Genomic DNA, 20,900 nt, shown 5'->3' on the forward strand with positions numbered 1-20,900 from the left:
TGCAGCTCGGAGGACGCTTGTTGTGTCACTGATGCGTTTTCTCCAGCATCAATCATTGCAATGCGATTCAAAGTTCCAAAAATCAGTGTCCCAGGTGGGATGCAAGCCGGCTTTAGCATGATTCCACACCTTTATTCCCAGAGCTGGGATGAAGGGAAAAGGCCTCCATCCTCTGTAACCTTGAAGTTGCTCCTTTTGAAAAGCAGCCGGTGAATCTTCATTAGCTGCGTGCTGGATGTTGCAACCTTGAACAAAACGGTGCCTAGCTTGGTTTACGTTTGATTATGAAATAGGTCGACTTCGAGTATCACTGGGTAACATGAGCATGTTAACTGAATTATTTGCATTTGTTGCGTTTATACCGTCTTCTTATTCTTTTTACACATCTTTAGTTATGCTATTTGGTCTATTTTGTCCATTTCCTTTGAATATTTTTTTTCCTCCTTTGTCCAGCAAATCCCAGACGTGTCTCCCACCGGTCGCTGGACAACACTGGTCCCGCTGCTTTTTATTCTCGTGGTAGCTGCTGTCAAGGAGGTCATTGAGGATCTGGTAAGATGAATTTCAAATAGCTTCTACTTGTAGTACAGCAGTTTGGAAAGCCAAGGAAATACAGCTGGAATAGGTGCAGATTCTGGAAGATCTACAAAGCTTTCTGTGCGGTTACTGTGTTTAGCTGCTGTATAGGAGTCCACAACTCAATGCAAAGGGTCGAAAATCATAATAATAATAGGTCTTTTTTATAGATTTAATACAACCCAACCAAAATAGTAATAACAAACAACAAGATATCATTGCTTCAGAAATGGAGTTTGCAACACTTGGTTGTTGATGATAAAACAAAGAAAGGTGGTGATTTAAAATACTCATTTAAAAACATGATCTACATACATCAAAATACAACAACCATTACAATACAATACAATAAAATACAATGCAAACAAACAACCCAGATTAGACACAGCAAGTGAAGACGGGCTGGTTATTAGCGTCCATAGCATCTGCAACATAAAAATCTAAATGTAAATATTGACTGTTTACTTTGGAAATGCGGCATTCCAGTGTATCAACATAGTATCAGACTGTATTGCAGTGGCTCTGCTATCTGATCCCGGGTGCTCAGGTCCCGGTGGACAGCCCTGTCTATTCCGTCCCATTCGATCTTGCATGCCCAGCCCCATTCCCGTTCTCTTGTTTAGGGAAAAAAAAACTCGGGAATGTAACTCTGATGATGACTCTTGAAGCTGAAGGTCATCTGAGTCCTCGCATCTGTTTCCCCTCTGCTGGTGCCTCACAAGTTGCCCCGACATGGGCGGGGACGTTGATCCAAGACTGGGGGGGAGCAGAGACACTGCACAGTTTGAGCGCTAGTTGGTTGCCATGGAAACACAAACAACCAAGGAGGATTTGTATTTCATAATTCTGCACTTTATTTCTACACCACCAAACTGGAAACTGACATTAAGCCAAACATAGCTACTTCTTCTTCGTTGGTGCTTGCCAGACTCTTCTTCATTGGTGTTTGCGGCTATTTATTCCAGTCGGTAGATGAGGAATCTAAACTACGAATCGAAATAAAAAAATGTGAACAATCCCGGGTGAATCGGAACGCTAGTTTTGAGTGACTCCATGGTCGCTTTTGCGCTGGAAGTGATGAGAAAAATGGTCGCATGAAATAATGGAGCTGACAGCTTTTGCACATGAGATGATGGATGAGCGTTCTCATGTGACTGGAATTTTTCCCGGCATCTGCTTGAAAGGGTTGAACCCTCGTGACACCACTTCCATCCTTTCTGGTGGAAAAGATGCTGAGATGTCAAGTCAAGTCATGATTCTAGTGGAGACTTACACAGAACCATTTTTAAAAACCATTCATTCATTCATCCATTTTCTATGCCGCTTATCATCATGAGGGTCGCTGGGGGTGCTGGAGCCTATCCCAGCTGTCTTCGGGCGAGAGGCGGGGTACACCCTGGACTAACATAGCGTAGCGTAACGCAACGCAACACATTATGTACTGTAGTGTGAGTAGCATATAACATACGTATGTTAACATATTAACATATAATACGTTAACATATTGTGTTAACATATAACATAACAAAAAAAGGTAACATTGCTTAAATAGCATGACGTTACATAAAATATAACACAACATAATAAACAACAATGCATGATGTAACGTGACCAATAACAAACATACCATGTGTTATAACCTAAATAACACAGGAAGTAACATAACGGAACATAATCCATCCATCCAGTTTCTATGCCGCTTATCCTCACGAGGGTCGCGGGGGTATGCTGGAGCCTATCCCAGCTGTCTTCTGACAAGAGGCGGGGTACACCCTGGACTGGTGGCCAGCCAATCACAGGGCACATATAGACAAACAACCATTCACACTCACATTCATACCTATGGACAATTTGGAGTGGCTAATTAACCTAGCATGTTTTTGGAATGTGGGAGGAAACCGGAGTACCCGGAGAAAACCCACGCATGCACGGGGAGAACATGCGAACGCCACATAGAGATGGCCGAGGGTGGAATTGAACCCTGGTCTCCTAGCTGTGAGGTATTTGCGCTAACCACTCGTCCGCCGTGCAGCTTTTTAAAACCATTTAGCTGTTAAATTGAATTAGCACTGGACAAAATCGGAGCAAGTAAACAGTTTATCATGTTGTGGGGGGGGGCATAAGAAGATGCACCCACGCCTCTGTTATCAGGGCCAGCACACGTTTCCGCTGTCGCTGCTGGATGCCACTTGACAAGACCTCCAACATCAGCACTGTTGATGGCGTGGCTGCTTAGCGGTCAAGTGGACAAGAGGGCAAGTAAGACTGCTGACTTGAACTTAAGGCTGGACTGGGACTGTTAGGACTAGTTGACGTAGTTGTCCTCGCCTGTGTATGGCTCTAAAAGCCACTATTGCAACTTGTTCCTTGCTATGTTTGCATTATATCAACAAATATGTAAGTTTTATCTTGAAGATTTCATTGATACTGGTGTTCCAGTTCATCCCCACACGGCCCCGCGGTGAAAACCTGCTGGCACATTGAGTGGAGACTCACCTCCAAATTAGGCTTTATTGTTGCTTCTATGGTTCTTTTAGAGTTGGGACACCATGGAAAGATTCCAGTCAGATTATGGACACACAAGGATCAAAATTAGCAAACTGCTACCAATGCTGCTACAGGTTTTCCTAAAATGGTGCATTCAGGTGCAACACGTAATTCCTCGGAAACAAGTTGCATGATGCGATGCATTCAGGGACACTTAAATCAAAGTAAACACATGCACATGCACATGCAGGCCAAAGTATGTGCTATTTACAAAAACAACCACTTGTTGGTCATACAATCATTTATTTATCAATGCTTCAATTTCAAGTTAAGTAACAAATAAGGTTTGTTTTTTAAGTGTGCTGTTGTAGGGGCTTAAGGTTCGTCTTCTAACGTTTGTATAATTATCATTCCCTTTTATTGTTTTATTCTAGAAACGCCACAATGCAGACAGCGTTGTCAACAAAAAAGAATGTCAAGGTATGAAAAGATTGTTCCTGTTGTGGGCTTATTGGGCTTTAAGAAGCAAAACATTGCATGGAATTGCATCTCATTCTTCCCTCCTCTTCGTTCCCCTCTCTCTTCCCCTTCAGTACTGAGAAACGGTGCCTGGGAGATTGTGCATTGGGAGAAGGTATGTACTGAGACGTGCCGCTAACGAGCATTCTCACAACACGTTGGTTCGATGCGCTGCTTTCACTTCATCTATTGACCCCCCCCCCCACCCGTGTTATGTGAGGCATCTAATGAATCCAGTGAGACCTGTCAAAAGGCTGATATGTGCATGTATGTATTGTTGCTGGGGCAACACACAACAAGAGCATGAAATAAGGTTACATTTATGGTAATGGTAATGGTAATGGTAATGGTAATGGTAATGGTTTAATTTCATTTGAACATGCATCAGATTACAATTGAATGCATCACATAATCAGTTCCCAGTTCCACATGTCCAAAAGGAGTAGGAAGAAGCAAAGCTTATTAAATCCTACCCCTCCATCTGGTACTTTTACAATCACTAACTGTTACATTTGTTCACTTCCTGCTTTCTGTAATTGTAATTTTTAATTTTTTAACTTTGTTGTCCCGTACCAAAGTACTGGGTAATATGAGCATCCAATGCCATAATGGGTACCATAGCTCATTGCTTATTTTTAGCCTTATGCATTATTTTAGCTGTTTGAAGATGAACTATATCAGCAAGTTGAAGTATTTGTCATTTTAGAAATAAGGAGTTAGTATGTTCTCTGTAGGCGGCATTATGAATTATCCTTACTGGCCTTTTTTGCAGTACATTTAGCGAGTGAAGATTGCTTTTATAGTTATTATCCCATATTTCCACACAATAAGTAAGATATGGTAGAACCAGAGAGCAATAAAGAGTGTGGAGTGATTTCTGATTGAGAACAAATTTTGCTTTGTTCAATATTGAAATATTTCTGGCCACCTTATGTTGTATATTTGTAATATGAGGTTTCCAGCTCATATTTTCATCTATTGTGATCCCCAGAAATGTATTTTCCTTCACCCTTGTGCTGGTGCGTGTCCTTTCTACTGTTACCAAACAGCATGATTTTAGTTTTATTTAGGTTTTATTTATCTATTATCATCAAACCATCTTTTGTGTGACCATTTTTTCTCCAATGAGCTGTTTCATGTTTTTACTTGATTAGTGAGTGTTTATTTACTACAGTTACAATGTACTGTGACTAATGTGTGTTTTGCACTTGTAGAATACAATGACCTGGATGAATGATAATATTCACAGGCTTCATAGATACTTCATATCTATGTAACAGTAGCGCTATTTAATAGCGTTGAGGCAGCGGTGCTGCAAGTAACAATGATGGCTGGGTTTGCTACAGAGATTCAATTCTGACCCTGTTGACATCATAATATGCAAATTAGATGAGTATATTTACTCCCATTGCACTTTGGGTCACACTGGTTATATTTCTAATTTACAGTATGAAGAAATATATGGTATAGTATAAATGACAGTACTCAGAACTCTAAACTAAACGTTGCCCCTTTAACAGGAAGTACGGTACAAATTCATACATTTTTGTCACAATTTTGTGTATAGGTTTTGTTGGAGGGTGCTTTTAGGGACAATATTTAAACATGCAGAAATACACAAATATTAGCCAAGTCACGCACTTTACTTATCCTAATATTTGCTGATTTATTAAATAGATGACGCCATACTCCTGGGCACTGCACATGGTAATGACTGTGTTGCTGTTGTAAATATTTTTTTACATCATCTTCAAGTATATTGTACTTTACTTGTATGCTAAAACTGCACAGCAATGACCGATGTATTTTTACAGGTGGAAGTGGGCGACATTGTTAAAGTAAATGCTCTTGATTTCGTGCCTGCAGACACTTTGGTTTTATCATCCAGGTAACCAGAGTCCACTCTGATGGCTGCCTATCGGGATGGTCTTCTGTCTCTGTCTCCGTCTCCGTCTCTCGTCTGCCCTTTTAAACTCTTAGCTCCCTAAAGAATGACGGTTGACCATCATTTGTGTAGGTGTGACAGCGGTAATTGGACTGGTTGCTTCGGGGCAGATGAAGGACCCTCAGCATTGACTTTGACGCTCCTGTCTTTTCTTTGTCCTTTCCGTGTGTTTACGCCTTTGTTTCCCTTCCTTCCTGGCTCCTGTCTGCCGCTGGTGTGCTAATGTCAGGTGACTGTTGGGGAAGTAGTCCGAGCCGCCAACGGGGATCATCTCCCGGCTGACCTCGTCATACTGTCGTCCAGGTCAGGAAACCAACGGCGACGTTACCATAGAAACAGCTGCGTCAAAGACATTCCATTATCTCCCAGATGTTGTGTGTCAACGACACTGCATGTTCACGTCTGCACTATTCATCATTTCACCATGCATGAGCGGGGGGGGGGGGGGGGGGGGGGGGGTCCGAAAATCGCTCATGATGTCTCGACAATTTGCATGATGTGGTATTCCAAAATGAAAAGGAATGATTTTCTGCTAATTGAGAGTATTTGCCAGTTAATTTCATTCATTCATTCATTTTCTACCGCTTTTTCCTCACGAGGGTCGCGGGGGTGCTGGAGCCTATCCCAGCTGTCTTTGGGCAAGAAGGTGGCCAGCCAATCACAGGGCACATATAGACAAACAACCATTCACACTCACATTCATACCTATGGACAATTTGGAGTGGCTAATTAACCTAGCATGTTTTTGGAATGTGGGAGGAAACCGGAGTACTCGGAAAAAACATGCAAACTCCATACAGAGATGGCCGAGGTTGGAATTGAACCCTGGTCTCCTAGCTGTGAGGTCTGCGTTTTATAAATACCTCTAATGGCTGTTCACACCGCAATCGACTCAAATCTCTTTTGAGTTGTTGATTTTTACATCCTTCAAAATTTGGTTCCGCCTGTGTCGGCCTCACCCAAAGCCCAATGCCGCCGCTACTGACCGTCCCAAATGATGACGCTTGGGTCAGATCAGTTCCTAGCGGGATTGTTGTCATGCAAATACCACCCTACTTTTTAAAGGAGTTGCTTCCCGGCCATTACATAATCTTGAATGGCTGAACCTCATTGATTGTAGTCTGGCCTGAGCCCCTCACTCCCAGGCTCCGGGCTCGGACCAGTACCCTTTTGTTGCTTAAAGGAGTGCTTACAAAGAGTAGCTGGCACCTTCCCAGCATGCTCTAAGGCTGTCCCCGCGCCCGGTAATCTGCCAACACGCCTGTTTGCTTTGCTTCTTGATGCTCGATCACATCACGCCACTCTGGAGCTTCCTTTCGCCTCCGCTGTTGGCGCCCTTTGCTGTTTTGTGTGATGTCATCAATAATTTGTTGTTCAAGTGCCATTCAGTAGAAACATAAATGCCGTAAATGCTAGAATTATAGCCTAGGTGTTTAGTTATCAAAACCAAATATGGAAAGTTATTGTTCATTTTCAACTTGAATAATGATTTGGAGTGCATGAGAAATTAGAGAGGAAAGCATACCTCTTTTTGACCACATAGTAATTTATTAACTAGTCTATTGCAACAAGAGAACCAATGTTGTAATAGCGGTAGCAAATTAAGCAAACTTAATAGCACTGATGAGATCATTGTAAACAGTAATATAACAATACAGTTATATAGTAGTAACAATCATGAGTTTCTGCTGAGTGGCAACATTTTAAAGTGCATGCAGAGGTAGATAAAACCGTGAATTAAATACAGGCCTTAATTACTGCATTTACGGCAGTATTTCTGCTAGTGGCTTTTATTACTTAAGTAGTCAGGCCTTGTCCACACGTAGCTGGGTATTTTTAAAACTGAATTAAAAAAAAAAATTAATTTAAAATTAACATTTAAATTTTTTTTTAAAGTTTAAACTATTTCCCCCTCTCCCCGTTTATGAAAAAAAAATGGTGTCCGCACCACTTTGTATTAAAATAAATAAATGCAACCCCTCACGTAACTGCATAAATGCTAATAACACTGGTAATGGTAATGGTAATGGTAATGGTAATGGTAATGGTAATGGTAATGGTTTAATTTCATTTGAACATGCATCAGATTACAATTGAATGCATCCCATAATCAGTTCCCAGTTCCACATGTCCAAAAGGAGTAGGAAGAAGCAAAGCTTATTAAATCCTACCCCTCCATCTGGTACTTTTACAATCACTAACTGTTATATTTGTTCACTTCCTGCTTTCCATAATGCAGTTTAAGGTTATTTTATATTATTATTATTATTATTTTTAATAATGCACCTGGTACCAAAGTACGGGGTGATATGAACATACAATGACATAATGGGTACCATAGTAACTGTGACAACAACAATGAGGACCTTGCCATTCGGATATGATGGTGCAATGCCTCCAGGAGGACGACTTCCGTGTCAAAGTTCTCCCACCAGCTTGCAGCACATCCCGGTCTGTTCCGAGGAACATGCCTTGGACGTGGAATGGTTATTTGAGGGAAAGCGGCCGACACAAAGTGATTCAGTATTAGCAAAAACAAGCAATAGTTCCAACAGCTCCGAGGGCATCCATGTTGTTTTTGATGTAAACACAGGTCGTGTGTTTGATGTCACAGCATACTTTGTCGTTTGGAAACGTATAACTTTGGTTATTTATGTAAATACCCAAACACATAACCCTATTTTTCTGCAAATCTACAATATGGCCAGAGGTTTTACAAACCTTTGTTTTTAGTGCCAGATATCTGCGGGTTGTGTGCACGATAGGCCAAATCATGGAAAAATACCTTGGTTTTATGATATACCCGCCTACGTGAGGACAGGGTCTTAGTCTTTCCCATGTTGGATGAATGGTTGGACCTATTTTGGACATAATGACCACCTCTGTATGGATGTGATGTCTTTGTTTTTCCTCATGCCGCCGCAGTGAACCACAGGGAATGTGCTACATCGAAACATCGAACCTGGATGGTGAAACAAACCTAAAAATCCGCCAGGTAATTACAAGACGATACAGTTGAAATTGTTGCACGGTATATTTTTGACACACATCACACAACAGGGACTCCAAGTGACGTCCGACTTTAAGGACATCGACAGCCTGATGCGTCTCTCGGGGCGGATGGAGTGTGAATGTCCGAACCGCCATCTGTACGAGTTTGTGGGAAACATCCGACTTGATGGACACAGGTGGGGACAAAGTTGTGGTCGGACGTCTGTATCAGCTGGGGTCCATGAGCCCGCAGTGGAACCACGATGGCGGCTGGAGGTGGAGGCACCTGGTGCACTGAAATCCAATGATGTGTTTGCTTAAAGGCTCTGTCATTGGAAGGAAAATCCATTTCCTACCAGCGACTGGAGGCAGTTTTATGACATCTTTTATTGGATTTGATCATTCAGGAAACTAAAAAGCTTCCATGAGTAAGCAATTTCCAAAAAGGACATTAGGCTTTTAGTGGCTTTAATAGCTTGATGGTTCTTTTGTGTCATTGAAAAAGATTTTAGCAGTAGCGACCTTTTTTGTTATTTAGTACGTCTTACAATCTGGACCGTTTTCTTGGAGGCTGGAAACTAAAATTGGCATTTTAAGATAGTTACTCTGTGCCATGTGTGTTGTGTATTCAATTACAGCACAGTACCGCTGGGACCGGACCAGATCTTACTGAGAGGAGCCCAGCTGAGGAACACACAGTGGGTCCACGGTGTGGTGGTTTACACAGGACATGACACGAAGCTCATGCAGGTACAAGTCTTGATGTATCTAAAGTAGGGTTGGCCCATGTATGAGGTGAATGAAATGATGTCATCGTGAGGAGAAGTGGAAGTATTTACTCTGCAGACCGCTGAGTCACAAATTCATTCATTTATTTATTTTCTACTGCTTATCCTCACGAGGGTCGCCGGGGGTGCTGGAGCCTATCCCAGCTGTCTTCGGGCGAGAGGCGGGGTACACACTGGACTGGTGGCCAGCCAATCACAGGGCACATATAGACAAACAACCATTCACACTCACATTCATACCTATGGGCAATTTGGAGTGGCTAATTAACCTAGCATGTTTTTGGAATGTGTTAGGAATTGAACGAGGGTGGAATTGAACTTGCGTCTCCTCGCCTGTGCGCTAACCACTCTTTCGCCGTGCAGCTGTCACAAAATCATTGTCATTATAAGACTCTGAATTCAAGTTTTCTATCATTTCATATGATCATATCATGATACATGCTAAGGTCTATATCGCCCAACCCTAAAGGGTATTTTTTACTTTTAAAGGCCCCTTACTATGTACGTATGTTTTCAACAGTGTTACAGCAAATATGTCTCCGAGGTCCCACAGTCGTGTGTTGACCAACATTTTGACAGTTGAAGTGCTTTTAGTCAGCCCCACTGGGACATGTGTACGTAGCTGTGGATGTCCACACCCATCTCTAAAAGAGTGTGTGGGACTTGATCCACTTTTGACATATATACTGGATTTTCTGGACTATAAGTCGAGGCCAAAAAATCATAATTAGGGAGTAGAAAAAAACAAACATAAGTCACTGGAGTATAAGTACCATTTTTTGCAGGTAATTTATTTTCCAAACTACTTGACCAAAACCGACATTACGTCCTCTTGGAAGGCAAGTTGTAAGAATAAAAGAATAGAGAACAGGCTGAATAGGTGTAAGATATGCTAACACAATGCTTATTCAGCTACATGAAAAATAAACATGAAGAGAATAGGTGTGAAAAAAAGTGTGACTTAACATCACTGTTAGAACATTATCGGGACATATTGGGAACCTTCACCCCTAGTTTTTGAGCCTCATTTTTGGAGAATAACCTCCAATACCTCCAAAATTTTCTCTGATACTACTATTTTTGAAATGTAACCATTCCTATTCATCAGCTGGAATTTTGACTTTGACCAAGCATCCTCATTCTGTTTGCCTCATCAGAACTCCACTCGACCGCCGCTCAAATTGTCCAACGTGGAGCGCATCACCAACTTTCAGATTCTGGTCCTGTTTGGCTGCTTGCTGGCCATCTCTCTGGTCTGCTCCGTGGGCCAAACCATCTGGAAGTACCGGTGCGGCAATGACGCCTGGTACATGGACCTCAACTGTAAGAGTCTCCCCCACCCCGAGGCTGCACGCCGCCTCTCATTGCACATATTTAATCTCACTTGTGTCCATATCAGCTTATTGATTTGGTCGTTCTAAGTTAAATGCTGGTATGTACCGTGTCTTTTTTTGGTTGGTTTTTTCTTTTTGCTTACGTTGCCTCAGTTGAACAACGTTTGGCTTAACAAGTGAAATATGTGGCAATGTGGGAATTAGCACATTCCCTGTTTAATTGATGCGTAGATGTGTTGCGTGACAAATGGTTGAATATCATGCGCTGCTGTACTCCTTTTGGTTCCCCTTCTAATGTTGTGTTTGATTTTGTTGTTTTTTCTTTGTTGTCGTTTTTTTTAACAGCTCCAGGTAACAACCATTTAAAAGCCTTGGCCATCCGTGAATGACCTCCCCTTACTAACCCCTTACTGAAGCTCTGCCTTTGCTAAGCAAATGAGGCCCCCTACCCTCGCCCCCATACGGTTGCCCAACTTTCTATTGGCCCGTTCCCGTGGACAAGCACATACCAGGGATCCAACGATAGGTTCTCCCCTCTTCCACCTCCGTCTAGTTATTTTCAGTGCCTGATGCAAACAGTGTCTCACATTTCCTCCATGTTTTTTTTTTGTTATCTTTCTTTGTTCTGCACCACGTGAAACACTTTGCCACCCCCCAAAGCTTCAGACCAAAGTAGTTCTGTTCCGGTTATTCTCCGGAAGCTCTTCTCAGCTCTTCTTGCGTGTTCATGTATGATTGAACACCACATGTGGTGCAAAGGCCTCTGCTGACATCTTTTCAAAGCAAGAGGAGACATGGGGAGACATGCAAACCTAGTCGGAGTCCGCTGCATCCGTCCGGTTGCTCACAGATTCTAAACCAGGGGTCTCAAACTCAATTTACCTGGGGGCCACTGGAGCTAGGGTCTGGGTGAGACTGGGTCCCCGAAAAATAAACGCATTTATTAAAAACAGAAAAATATACAAACTTTTTCACTGCTTTGGTTCCGATTTTCTACAAGAAAAGCTCTGATAAAACATTCCACTGTTCTCAAATATCTTAATTTTTATTTTTCTGCACAAAATAAGATGAAAAATAACTAAACAAATCAAGAATAAAGAAAATCAATCAATCAGTAATAAATAAATATAATAATAATAATAAAAAGTTAAGAAAGCACATATAGTTGGTGGGTAGACAAATGATTTTTTTCAGATTAAAATGAACAAAGCATTATTAGAGCCCTGTAGACATGACAAAACACGACTATAGTCACATTTATACTCTTTTTATTTACAACATATTGCGCAACTGCAGGGTCTTGAGACACATGCTAACTCGCAAACTAGAGAGCTAGCGACCTAAACGGTAGCCTTCAAGTTATTTCCTTTCAACTTAAATAGCCAAAAACTTACCACTTCCACACGGATAGGGAGGATAACTATTAACAGTTATTTAACCTTTAACATGAACATTAAATGTAATATTTTTTTCTGGGTACATGATACCATACGGCATCCATATCAAACTTGCGCGGGCCACACTAACATTAAACTGTCATATCAAGGCGGGGGCCTCAAACTAGTGTCCTGCGGGCCACATGTTTGAGACCCCTGCTCTATAGTATAGTAGTACATATGTATAGACTAACGTCTAAATACAAGGATGAAGAGTCTTGAACCAGTCATGATGTGCTATATATATCACTATATTGACACGCACTATGGTACCCATTATGGCATTGGATGCTCATATCACCCAGTACTTCGGTACGGGACAACAAAGTTAAAAAATTAAAAATTACAATTACAGAAAGCAGGAAGTGAACAAATGTAACAGTTAGTGATTGTAAAAGTACCAGATGGAGGGGTAGGATTTAATAAGCTTTGCTTCTTCCTACTCCTTTTGGACATGTGGAACTGGGAACTGATTATGGGATGCATTCAATTGTAATCTGATGCATGTTGAAATGAAATAAAACCATTACCATTACCAACATCGCACCTACTTGTAACACCTAGTTCTTACATGTACTCTCCAGTCTTCTACTTGAATTTGGTCAAATTAAAATTTCAACAAGTGTTTAGTGCAAGGTGGTCTGCAGTGCTGAAGCTCTGGTCTGCAAAGTGATCACGGTGGTACTTCGGCCATTACTCTGTGCCCTGATAGGCTTGTAGGAGAGGTCGTGTCCTGGTCGATTTAAACTTGCGTTACGACTTACACTCTCCCCCTTCTTTGTAGTGCTCTATTGGTTGTATTGGTGAGGGGTTTCTGGCGTTAAAACACACCTTTTTAAGGCACTTCAGGGGCAGTGTAAGTCATAAAAGCAGGTATCCATTTTGAGACTTGATTGTCCCCCATAAGGAGCTTGTGAGGCTCTTTCCAGTGCGCATTGTCCAACCTGTGACAAAAGAGAGCGGTGGAAAGCCTGTCAACTTGGCTTTTTTTTCTGCAAATTTTCGCCATTTTATCAACATTGGAAAAGCTAAACGGAAAGGAATTGGCGTTAGCTGGCCACACACAGCAACCCGCTGGCTCGGATGTCACTGAAGCCCGGTGAATAATTAATGTGACTTTGGGCGGTCACAGAGTGCTGATGCTGGCAATCGTTTGTATGAAGCCTGTACGCTGTGATAACATCATGCAGATGGAGGCCAAAGAGTACACACTGCTAAATATTTACGTATGCATTCAAGCAAACCTGTTAGATTGTACTCTTCAGTTTGGCTATCTGGAAATAGAAATCAACTTAGTCAGATTGCTCAACTGGTAAAAGTGGCTTAGTTCTGCTTTGGTTTTCATTTTAGGGAAGTTAAATAGACGAAGTTGAGTCTGCAAATTCAAACCTATTTAAAACATAATCGTGCATCTTCTGCATCGAGAATTATTTTTTAATGGTTAATGGTAAAAAAAAAATGACATTCAAGAAAAGTGGAACCTCAAAGGCTGAACTTTGCTATTTCTTTGGATTTCAAAACAATGTTTTTCTCATAGGAAGTAATAGAAATGGGCCGTTCCAGGTTCAACCTGTCGTCACCAAAAACGCTTGGACTGTGTGGGGGTTTGTTCACGTATCATACAATAAACAAGCAAGATGCTCTTACTAAGAACGAGTTAGTTAACCTAAGAAATATAACCGCTGCAAAACACTTGTCAGCATAAGGTCGAGCTGTCATACTTTTGTGAGTCCACTTACAAATTCATCGTTCTTAGATTCTTTGGCTTCACAAAGCCAAAGAAAAAGCAAAATGCCTTTCAAAGACGTCCGAATAGGTTTGTTGAGGTCTTGTGTGACTTCTTTAGTCTTAACCAGCAGTTAGAGCAGGGGTGGGCAAACTACGGCCCGGGGGCCACATCCGGCCCGCCAAGTGTTTGAATACGGCCCGCCCAATCTTTCCAAAGTATTTCATTTAAACTCAACATACAACCTGGCATCATGGCCTGAGCCAACCTTTTGATGGTTTTATCAATTTCGTTTTTTGACATGGTCTGTTGTTTACAAAGTGCTCCTGAAAAAAGGGACACAAGCACATAATAATAATAATAATAATAATTATTATTATTATTAGATTATTATATTAGTATAATAATTATTAGAACTATTATGATTATTATAATTATTATATTAATGCTAATTATTATATTAATTATATATAATATTATTGTTATATTTGCATATTTTACATAATAATAATATAATAATTATTATTTTAATTTTATTGTAATATAATATTTTATTATTTTTAAAATATTTAAATATAAATATAAAATAATAAATAATAATAGCAGATTGCGTGACAATTTTACAGATACAATAATACCAGCAGATCGGCCCCCAATCCCGATCCTAAAGGTCAGATTTTGACATCCATGCTGTTTTTATGTAGAACGACTCTCCATCTTTTAGAATAAATGCTCCAAAAATTCAAAGAAAAATTAGTCTTAGAATCCCAAAATGAAAAAAAAATTGTTGGTGAGTACACATTGTCGGACTTTATGTACATCAGCTGTAGATAATCCACTGCATACGGGTGTGGTTTTGCACCGGTGTTTGTCCTGCAGTGCTTTTTGCAAGCAAACCGATGAATTGTGGAGTGAAGGCACCTAACGATGTGGCGATGCAGTGGCCATCATTAACATCAACACGCCGGCGCCATCCACCCGCTCTTTTCCACTCCTTGTTGGTTGGGAATGTGCTATGGACTGACTCTCCCTCCTTTTTGTCTTGAGAGCATTCAGTATGTTTGTCTGCCCCAACGTCCCCCACCCCCACTACCCCCAGCCCAGCCCACCCCACGCACACCCTCCCTCCTTCACCACACTTGTATTTGTTGTACCAGTAGCAGTGTCGCTTCCATCCCGCTACTTCCTTTGTGCCATCCGTTTGTTTTGCTACGGTTCTGCCACCGCAAGGGGCCCCTCCCTCTCAAGCGCAACGCTAAGTTGGCTTGAGGAAGGGAACTCTTGCGAGCTCACCCGCACAAGCTGTGGAAAGGTAAATGACATCCCTCCTGTTTTCATGTTTGGTGTCCGTGGGGTTCTATGTTGATCATTGATTGCTTTTTTGTTTTATGTTTTGGGTGGGGGGGAGGGAGCTGCATCATTTTTGCACAGTGCCTCATTTGGAAATCATTGCCTGGATCATGCTGGATGCCAAGGCTGCTGCTGTGACACTAATAACAACGTACTTAGTCCCTCACTCTCAATCTGTGGGACGTCAAATTTGAAGACCAGGTTGGGTGGATGGATTGGGTTCATTCCAGCTAATGCTCCATGCTAGCCCAACACGCCCCACCGCTTTGGGTTAGCAGTGACCATTGACTGGAAGTACCTGTGGGCTCTTGAACGTTGAACTGATGGATGCTCATGAAACGAGCGCTGATGTGCGTCCTATGTATCACTTCCTGTGTCCAAACCCGTCTCCTCCATAGATGGCGGAGCGGCTAACTTTGGCCTCAACTTCCTCACCTTTATCATCCTCTTCAACAACTTGATCCCCATCAGTCTGCTGGTCACTCTGGAGGTCATCAAGTTCATCCAGGCCTTCTTCATCAACTGGGTGAGTCGGGCGTTCAAATGCCAACGTGTGGAAACCTTTTTTGACATACGGTGTCTCACAGAAGTTCGTGTGCTTTTATATTTGTATTACATTAAATATTCTCAAGGCTGCACGGTGTTCGAGTGGTTAGCGCATAGACCTCACAGCTAGGAGACCCGAGTGCGATTCCACCCTCGGCCATCTCTGTGTGGAGTTTGCATGTTCTCCCCGTGCATGCGTGGCTTTTCTCCGGGTACTCCGGTTTCCTCCCACATTCCAAAAACATGCTAGGTTAATTAGCCACTCCAAATTGTCCATAGGTATGAATGTGAGTGTGAATGGTTGTTTGTCTATATGTGCCCTGGGATTGGCTGGCCACCAGTCCAGGGTGTACCCCGCTTCTCGCCCGAAGACCGCTGGGATAGGCTCCAGCACCCCCGCGACCCTCATGAGGATAAGCGGTAGAAAATGAATGAATGAATGAATATTCTCAAGGGACAATACTATAGAAAGTATTGGCTGTAGACCTGCATATACGTACAGCACCCTCTACTGGTAGCAGTGGTCAAACCAACAACAGACACACACAGCAGAGCACTGATAAATCGCTCTAATACACCACAAGGATGCAGTATAAATTTACTATCCACTCAAAATGTGTAAACACCTAGCCATTATTTTGTGAATACCTGGCAACAAGTGAGTAGCAAGATGGTTGTGTCTTGACTGCAGTCAAGGTGGTGGCGGCGTCATGACCTGGTGCCGCGTGAGCGCTGCGGTTGTCATTTCGAGTCGATAGTAGATCTACAAAATATTGCTACCTGAACAGTACACTGACTACTATAGTATTGTTCCTTAAGATGTACTGACATGAAAAATGGTTAAAATATGAGGAGTATAGCCCACTTCTGTGAGATATGTGGATCTATCGAAGGCGAGATCAGCTTAAAGCAACCAAACGCGTGTACTTCCCAACTAGGTCATTGCCACTGACTAACTCAACCAAGATTTTTTTGTGCTTCTAAAGATCTGCCGTGTCTCTTTAGTCATTAAAATTTCATTTTTTCTTTTTTTAGCAACTTTCAGTTAGTCCTCATTTGGCCTCAGTGTCTCTTTAAGAAAAGAAGTTTTGTGTTTTTATTGTGTATTTATTTTACATTTTCTGGTACTGTCCCACCAACCACCATTGTTTAATACACACAAACACACAAACACACAAACACACAAAAACAAAGCAAACTTTCAGTATACTATATGTTTGCAAATGTCTTTATATACAAGTTATATATTGTGTAGGGCTGCACGGAGGTCGTGTGGTTAGCGTAATTCCACACTCGGCCATCTCTGTGTGGAGTTTTGTATTATATGTTATTATGTTAACATACATATGTTATATGCTACTCACACTACAGTACATAATGTGTTATGTTACGTTAGGTTAGGTTGTGTTGTGTTAGGTTAGGTAGCGCTGCGTTGCGTTGCGTTACGCTGCGTTGCGTTACGCTGCGTTACGCTGCGTTGCGTTACGCTGCGTTAAGTTAGGTTGCGTTATATTAGGTTAGGTTGCGTTACGTTGTTGTTATATGGTACTCATACTACAGTACATAATGTGTTATGTTATGTTACGTTTGGTTAGGTTACGTTAGGTTAGGTTGAGTCACGTTAGGTTGTGTTACGTTAGGTTAGGTTACGTTAGGTTGCGTTACGAAGACAGCTGGGGTAGGCTCCAGCACCCCCGCGACCCTCGTGAGGATAAGCAGTATAAAATGAATGAATGGATGAATATATTGTGTAAACATAAAAGAACTGACCCATTTGTAAACATTTTAGTTTACCTAACCATGCATTTCTAGTTCTTATATTTGTTGTGTTACTTTCCAGGACACTGATATGATCTACGAGCCGACAAACACCCCCGCCATGGCTCGTACATCCAACCTGAATGAAGAGTTAGGGCAGGTAAAAAAAAACATATATATATATATATATATATTATTAGGACGACTTCCCATTTGAAATGTTCTCTACTGTTTTTCCCACAAGGTGAAGTACATTTTCTCTGACAAGACGGGCACGCTGACCTGCAATGTCATGCAGTTCAAGAAGTGCACCATCGCTGGCGTGGCCTACGGGTATGGAAACGCCCCCACCTACCGTTCAACCCCTTTTCTGCCATCCCCTGCTCCCTTCTCTCGCTTCCTGTTGCCTTCACCTTGCACATCATGGTACCATCTGCTGTCTTCTCTCCTCCCTTTTCTCGCTCCTCTCAAGATAACCTAAATGATGCAACAGGTGTATTTTTACTGCAAAGCTGCCTCTGGAATGCATCAACACCCTCTTTTTATGCTTTTCACATTTGAGTAAAGCAGCGTGGAAGGTTTAACACTTGTGGAAAGGAAAAGGAGCCACTCTACTGTTAGAGTCAGTGACACGCGTGACAGGACACCATTAATCCCATTAGTGAAAAGCCTTATTAATGACGTAGACGAGGCGAGAAGCCAAGGTTTTATTTGGACTCTGTTCCAAGAAGCATTAATAATTTGAGGAAATTACATTTCCTTGACAGATGAATCATTTCAAATTGAATATTCAATATGAATTATTGAGCCTGACCATACCTTCAATGAATACACAGTACACTCTAATGCAATATTTAGAAATATAACTTTCTGTGAATATTTCACATTCCTTTCTGTATGAATTATGCTCCTACAGTTCTTAGAGTTCCCCTGTAGGTGTTACCTTTTTGGTAGAACTGGGCTTTCCAGTGAATGTATTGGAGGAAGGACGGTGTGCTGCAGTGTAGTCAACATGCGGACAAACAGACAACTGGATTGGTCAGCACCGCAGTAGTCGACGTCTCCTGGTAACTTTAATAAGCCTCCATGTTTGAAGCCACAGGAAATGAAACATCCTCAGTAGGTGCTGCTGGTTTGGTTAGCAGGGGAGTTCAAATCACCTTCGCAGTGACTCATTTGAGAAAATGGCTGTGCCGCCGTTTCATCCTTGATGTTTAACCCTCCTCTTGTGTTACATTTTAATGCATAAAAACAATCACATAACATTTGTTTATTGCATCAAGTTTTTTTTTTTTTACTTTGTCGGGAAACTCTATTTCAACAAAATAAAAACAAAAAAAATAATTTTTACCACATTTTAAAATGGTCTGGTTGAAATTATGACCACTGTATTGTTAGGGTCGGTTTGGACCCGGTTATAATAATATGACTATAAAGCAATATTTTGAGCCACAACCGAAATCATAAGTGTACAATTAGCCAACACGATGATGGGCAACGATGACAGTGGACGAACATCTTGTCATCCAAGGAAAATGCCTCTTCTGCTTTTTCATTTCACTTTATACTAAAGTTGTGTTGCTGAAAACAATCACTTTTTCTACCTTTTCTTGACGTTAATATATATGGGTCCAAATTCACCCAACACCATAGATGTTTCTTTAGTGATTAATACTAAAATGAGAAAATAAATAAACTAATTGATTTAAGAGATATGTTCTATATCCCTCAGTAATAGCCAGGTAACAAAATAATTCAATTTATGAATATGATTCTTTGGAGGTTCATTTGACCATTTTTGGAAATAGAAATGGAGGGGTATAGTGACAAAAAAAGGCCTCCATGCCCACACCAAAAGTATTAAAAGCAACATTTTCATGTATGAGGAAGCCTAAGAAGGTAACCAAGACATGAGAAGCTAATTTGATGGTAACTTATTGTTTTTAGTGTATTTTATAGCTGATTTAATACGCGTGTCAAAACCCACCCGTTAACATAAGAGATGCTACCAGGAAGCTAACACAAGAGGAAGGTTAAAACATTTTTTTTCTCCAAATTGGCACTCATTTAAAGCAATCCAATGAGGTCACGTCTGTCGGCCATCCGGGATAAAATCTCTCCCCGACATACTTCAGTCACTCTGCTTCAGTCTTTGCTTGACCTTCGCTTTTGAATTCCAACTAATGATCATGAATGTGTGCTCCACAGCAGGAAGAGAAGACTGCTCTTAATGAGGGAAAGCTATGTTGTTGTTTGCATAAAAGTCCATTTCCAGTAGCTGCTTACGGCACTTGTCATTGTTTACGCCTAAAATATGATCCATAAACACACTAGATCTGCACTATCATTGTTCCCACGCAACAAACAGGCTGAAATCTGCTTTTGCCGCGTGGCACTTTTGCGTCTATTCCCATCACAGATGTCCTATTTCACTGCCCGCCTAAGGTTAAGTCGAGTATCTTTAGTCGTGCGTTGTTGCTAAATAGCTTGCGTGTGTCTTCATGTGGAATTAAAAAAGAACACAAAAGTCTGCTGTTTGACTTCCCTGCATTAGAAGTATAAACGTGTGGATGTGGGTTGGGGAAACACAAGAACATTTTTAGCACAAGTGCATGAGCGAGCACGCGTGCAAAGTCGTGACTTGTAATTGGGTGACACACACACACACACATGCACACACACACACACACACACACACACACATACACATGCACACAAAGCACTCACACAACTGCCTGCATGTGTTCCTCTCCACAAATGAAGCGCTGCTGTAATTAATAAAGTCATCCCCGAGGGTGCAGACATTAATTAATTCCACTGGAATGGAGTCCAAATCTCAAGGAGAGGTGTTGTTTCGCTGAGTGAAGCGCCCACAATACACCCCAACATGACGTTTCAAGGGAGAGTACATTTATATCATGCATTTTACTCTTCGTTCAGTTAATGTCCTTTTATTATTTCCTAGCTATAGCAGCTTTAAAGATGCAATAAATTCATTTGTAATCAGAATGTTGGATGGGCGCCGTGGCCACTTAGGCGGATTGGAATCCTGGGTTTGATTCTCCTTTTGGCCATCTCTGTGTGGAGTTTGCATGTTCTCCCCGTGCATGCGTGGGTTTTCTCCGGGTACTCCAGTTTCCTCCCACATTCCAAAAACATGCTAGGTTAATTAGCCACTCCAAATTGTCCATAGGTATGAATGTGAGTGTGAATGGTTGTTTGTCTATATGTGCCCTGTGATTGGCTGGCCACCAGTCCAGGGTGTACCCCGCCTCTCGCCCAAAGACAGCTGGGATAGGCTCCAGCACCCCCGCGACCCTCGTGAATTTTAACATACGTATGTTTATATGCTACTCACACTACAGTACATAATGTGTTGTGTTATGTTATGTTATGTTATGTTATGTTATGTTATGTTATGTTATGTTATGTTACGTTATGTTA

General features: G+C 41.6%; 1 protein-coding gene across 11 annotated transcripts in view; it reads left to right on the forward strand.

Moving 5' to 3' along the window:
• atp8a1 (ATPase phospholipid transporting 8A1) overlaps positions 1–20,900 on the forward strand; it is a 119,894-nt gene that overhangs the window by 25,332 nt on the left and 73,662 nt on the right. For 7 of the 11 annotated variants that reach the window (XR_009130232.2, XM_078788430.1, XM_058076631.2 and 4 more), the window contains exons 4-14: positions 454–552; positions 3,498–3,543; positions 3,657–3,697; positions 5,757–5,830; positions 8,453–8,522; positions 8,588–8,715; positions 9,157–9,268; positions 10,464–10,629; positions 15,551–15,678; positions 17,539–17,616; positions 17,701–17,789. Coding sequence is in view for 10 of the 11 variants with exons in the window: in XM_078788430.1 (XP_078644556.1) it covers positions 454–552; positions 3,498–3,543; positions 3,657–3,697; positions 5,757–5,830; positions 8,453–8,522; positions 8,588–8,715; positions 9,157–9,268; positions 10,464–10,629; positions 15,551–15,678; positions 17,539–17,616; positions 17,701–17,789 (1,031 nt within the window). In the remaining variant the exon portion in view is untranslated. Of the gene's footprint in view, positions 1–453; positions 553–3,497; positions 3,544–3,656; positions 3,698–5,396; positions 5,471–5,756; positions 5,831–8,452; positions 8,523–8,587; positions 8,716–9,156; positions 9,269–10,463; positions 10,630–15,550; positions 15,679–17,538; positions 17,617–17,700; positions 17,790–20,900 lie in introns of all 11 variants that reach the window. The other 4 variants (XM_058076632.2, XM_058076633.2, XM_078788425.1 and 1 more) reach the window with 1 other exon arrangement.

This window comes from Doryrhamphus excisus, linkage group LG23 (genome assembly GCF_037039965.1).
Source record: "Doryrhamphus excisus strain RoL-2023G ecotype Guam linkage group LG23, RoL_Dexc_Guam_v1.1, whole genome shotgun sequence".
Classification (NCBI taxonomy): domain Eukaryota; kingdom Metazoa; phylum Chordata; class Actinopteri; order Syngnathiformes; family Syngnathidae; genus Doryrhamphus; species Doryrhamphus excisus.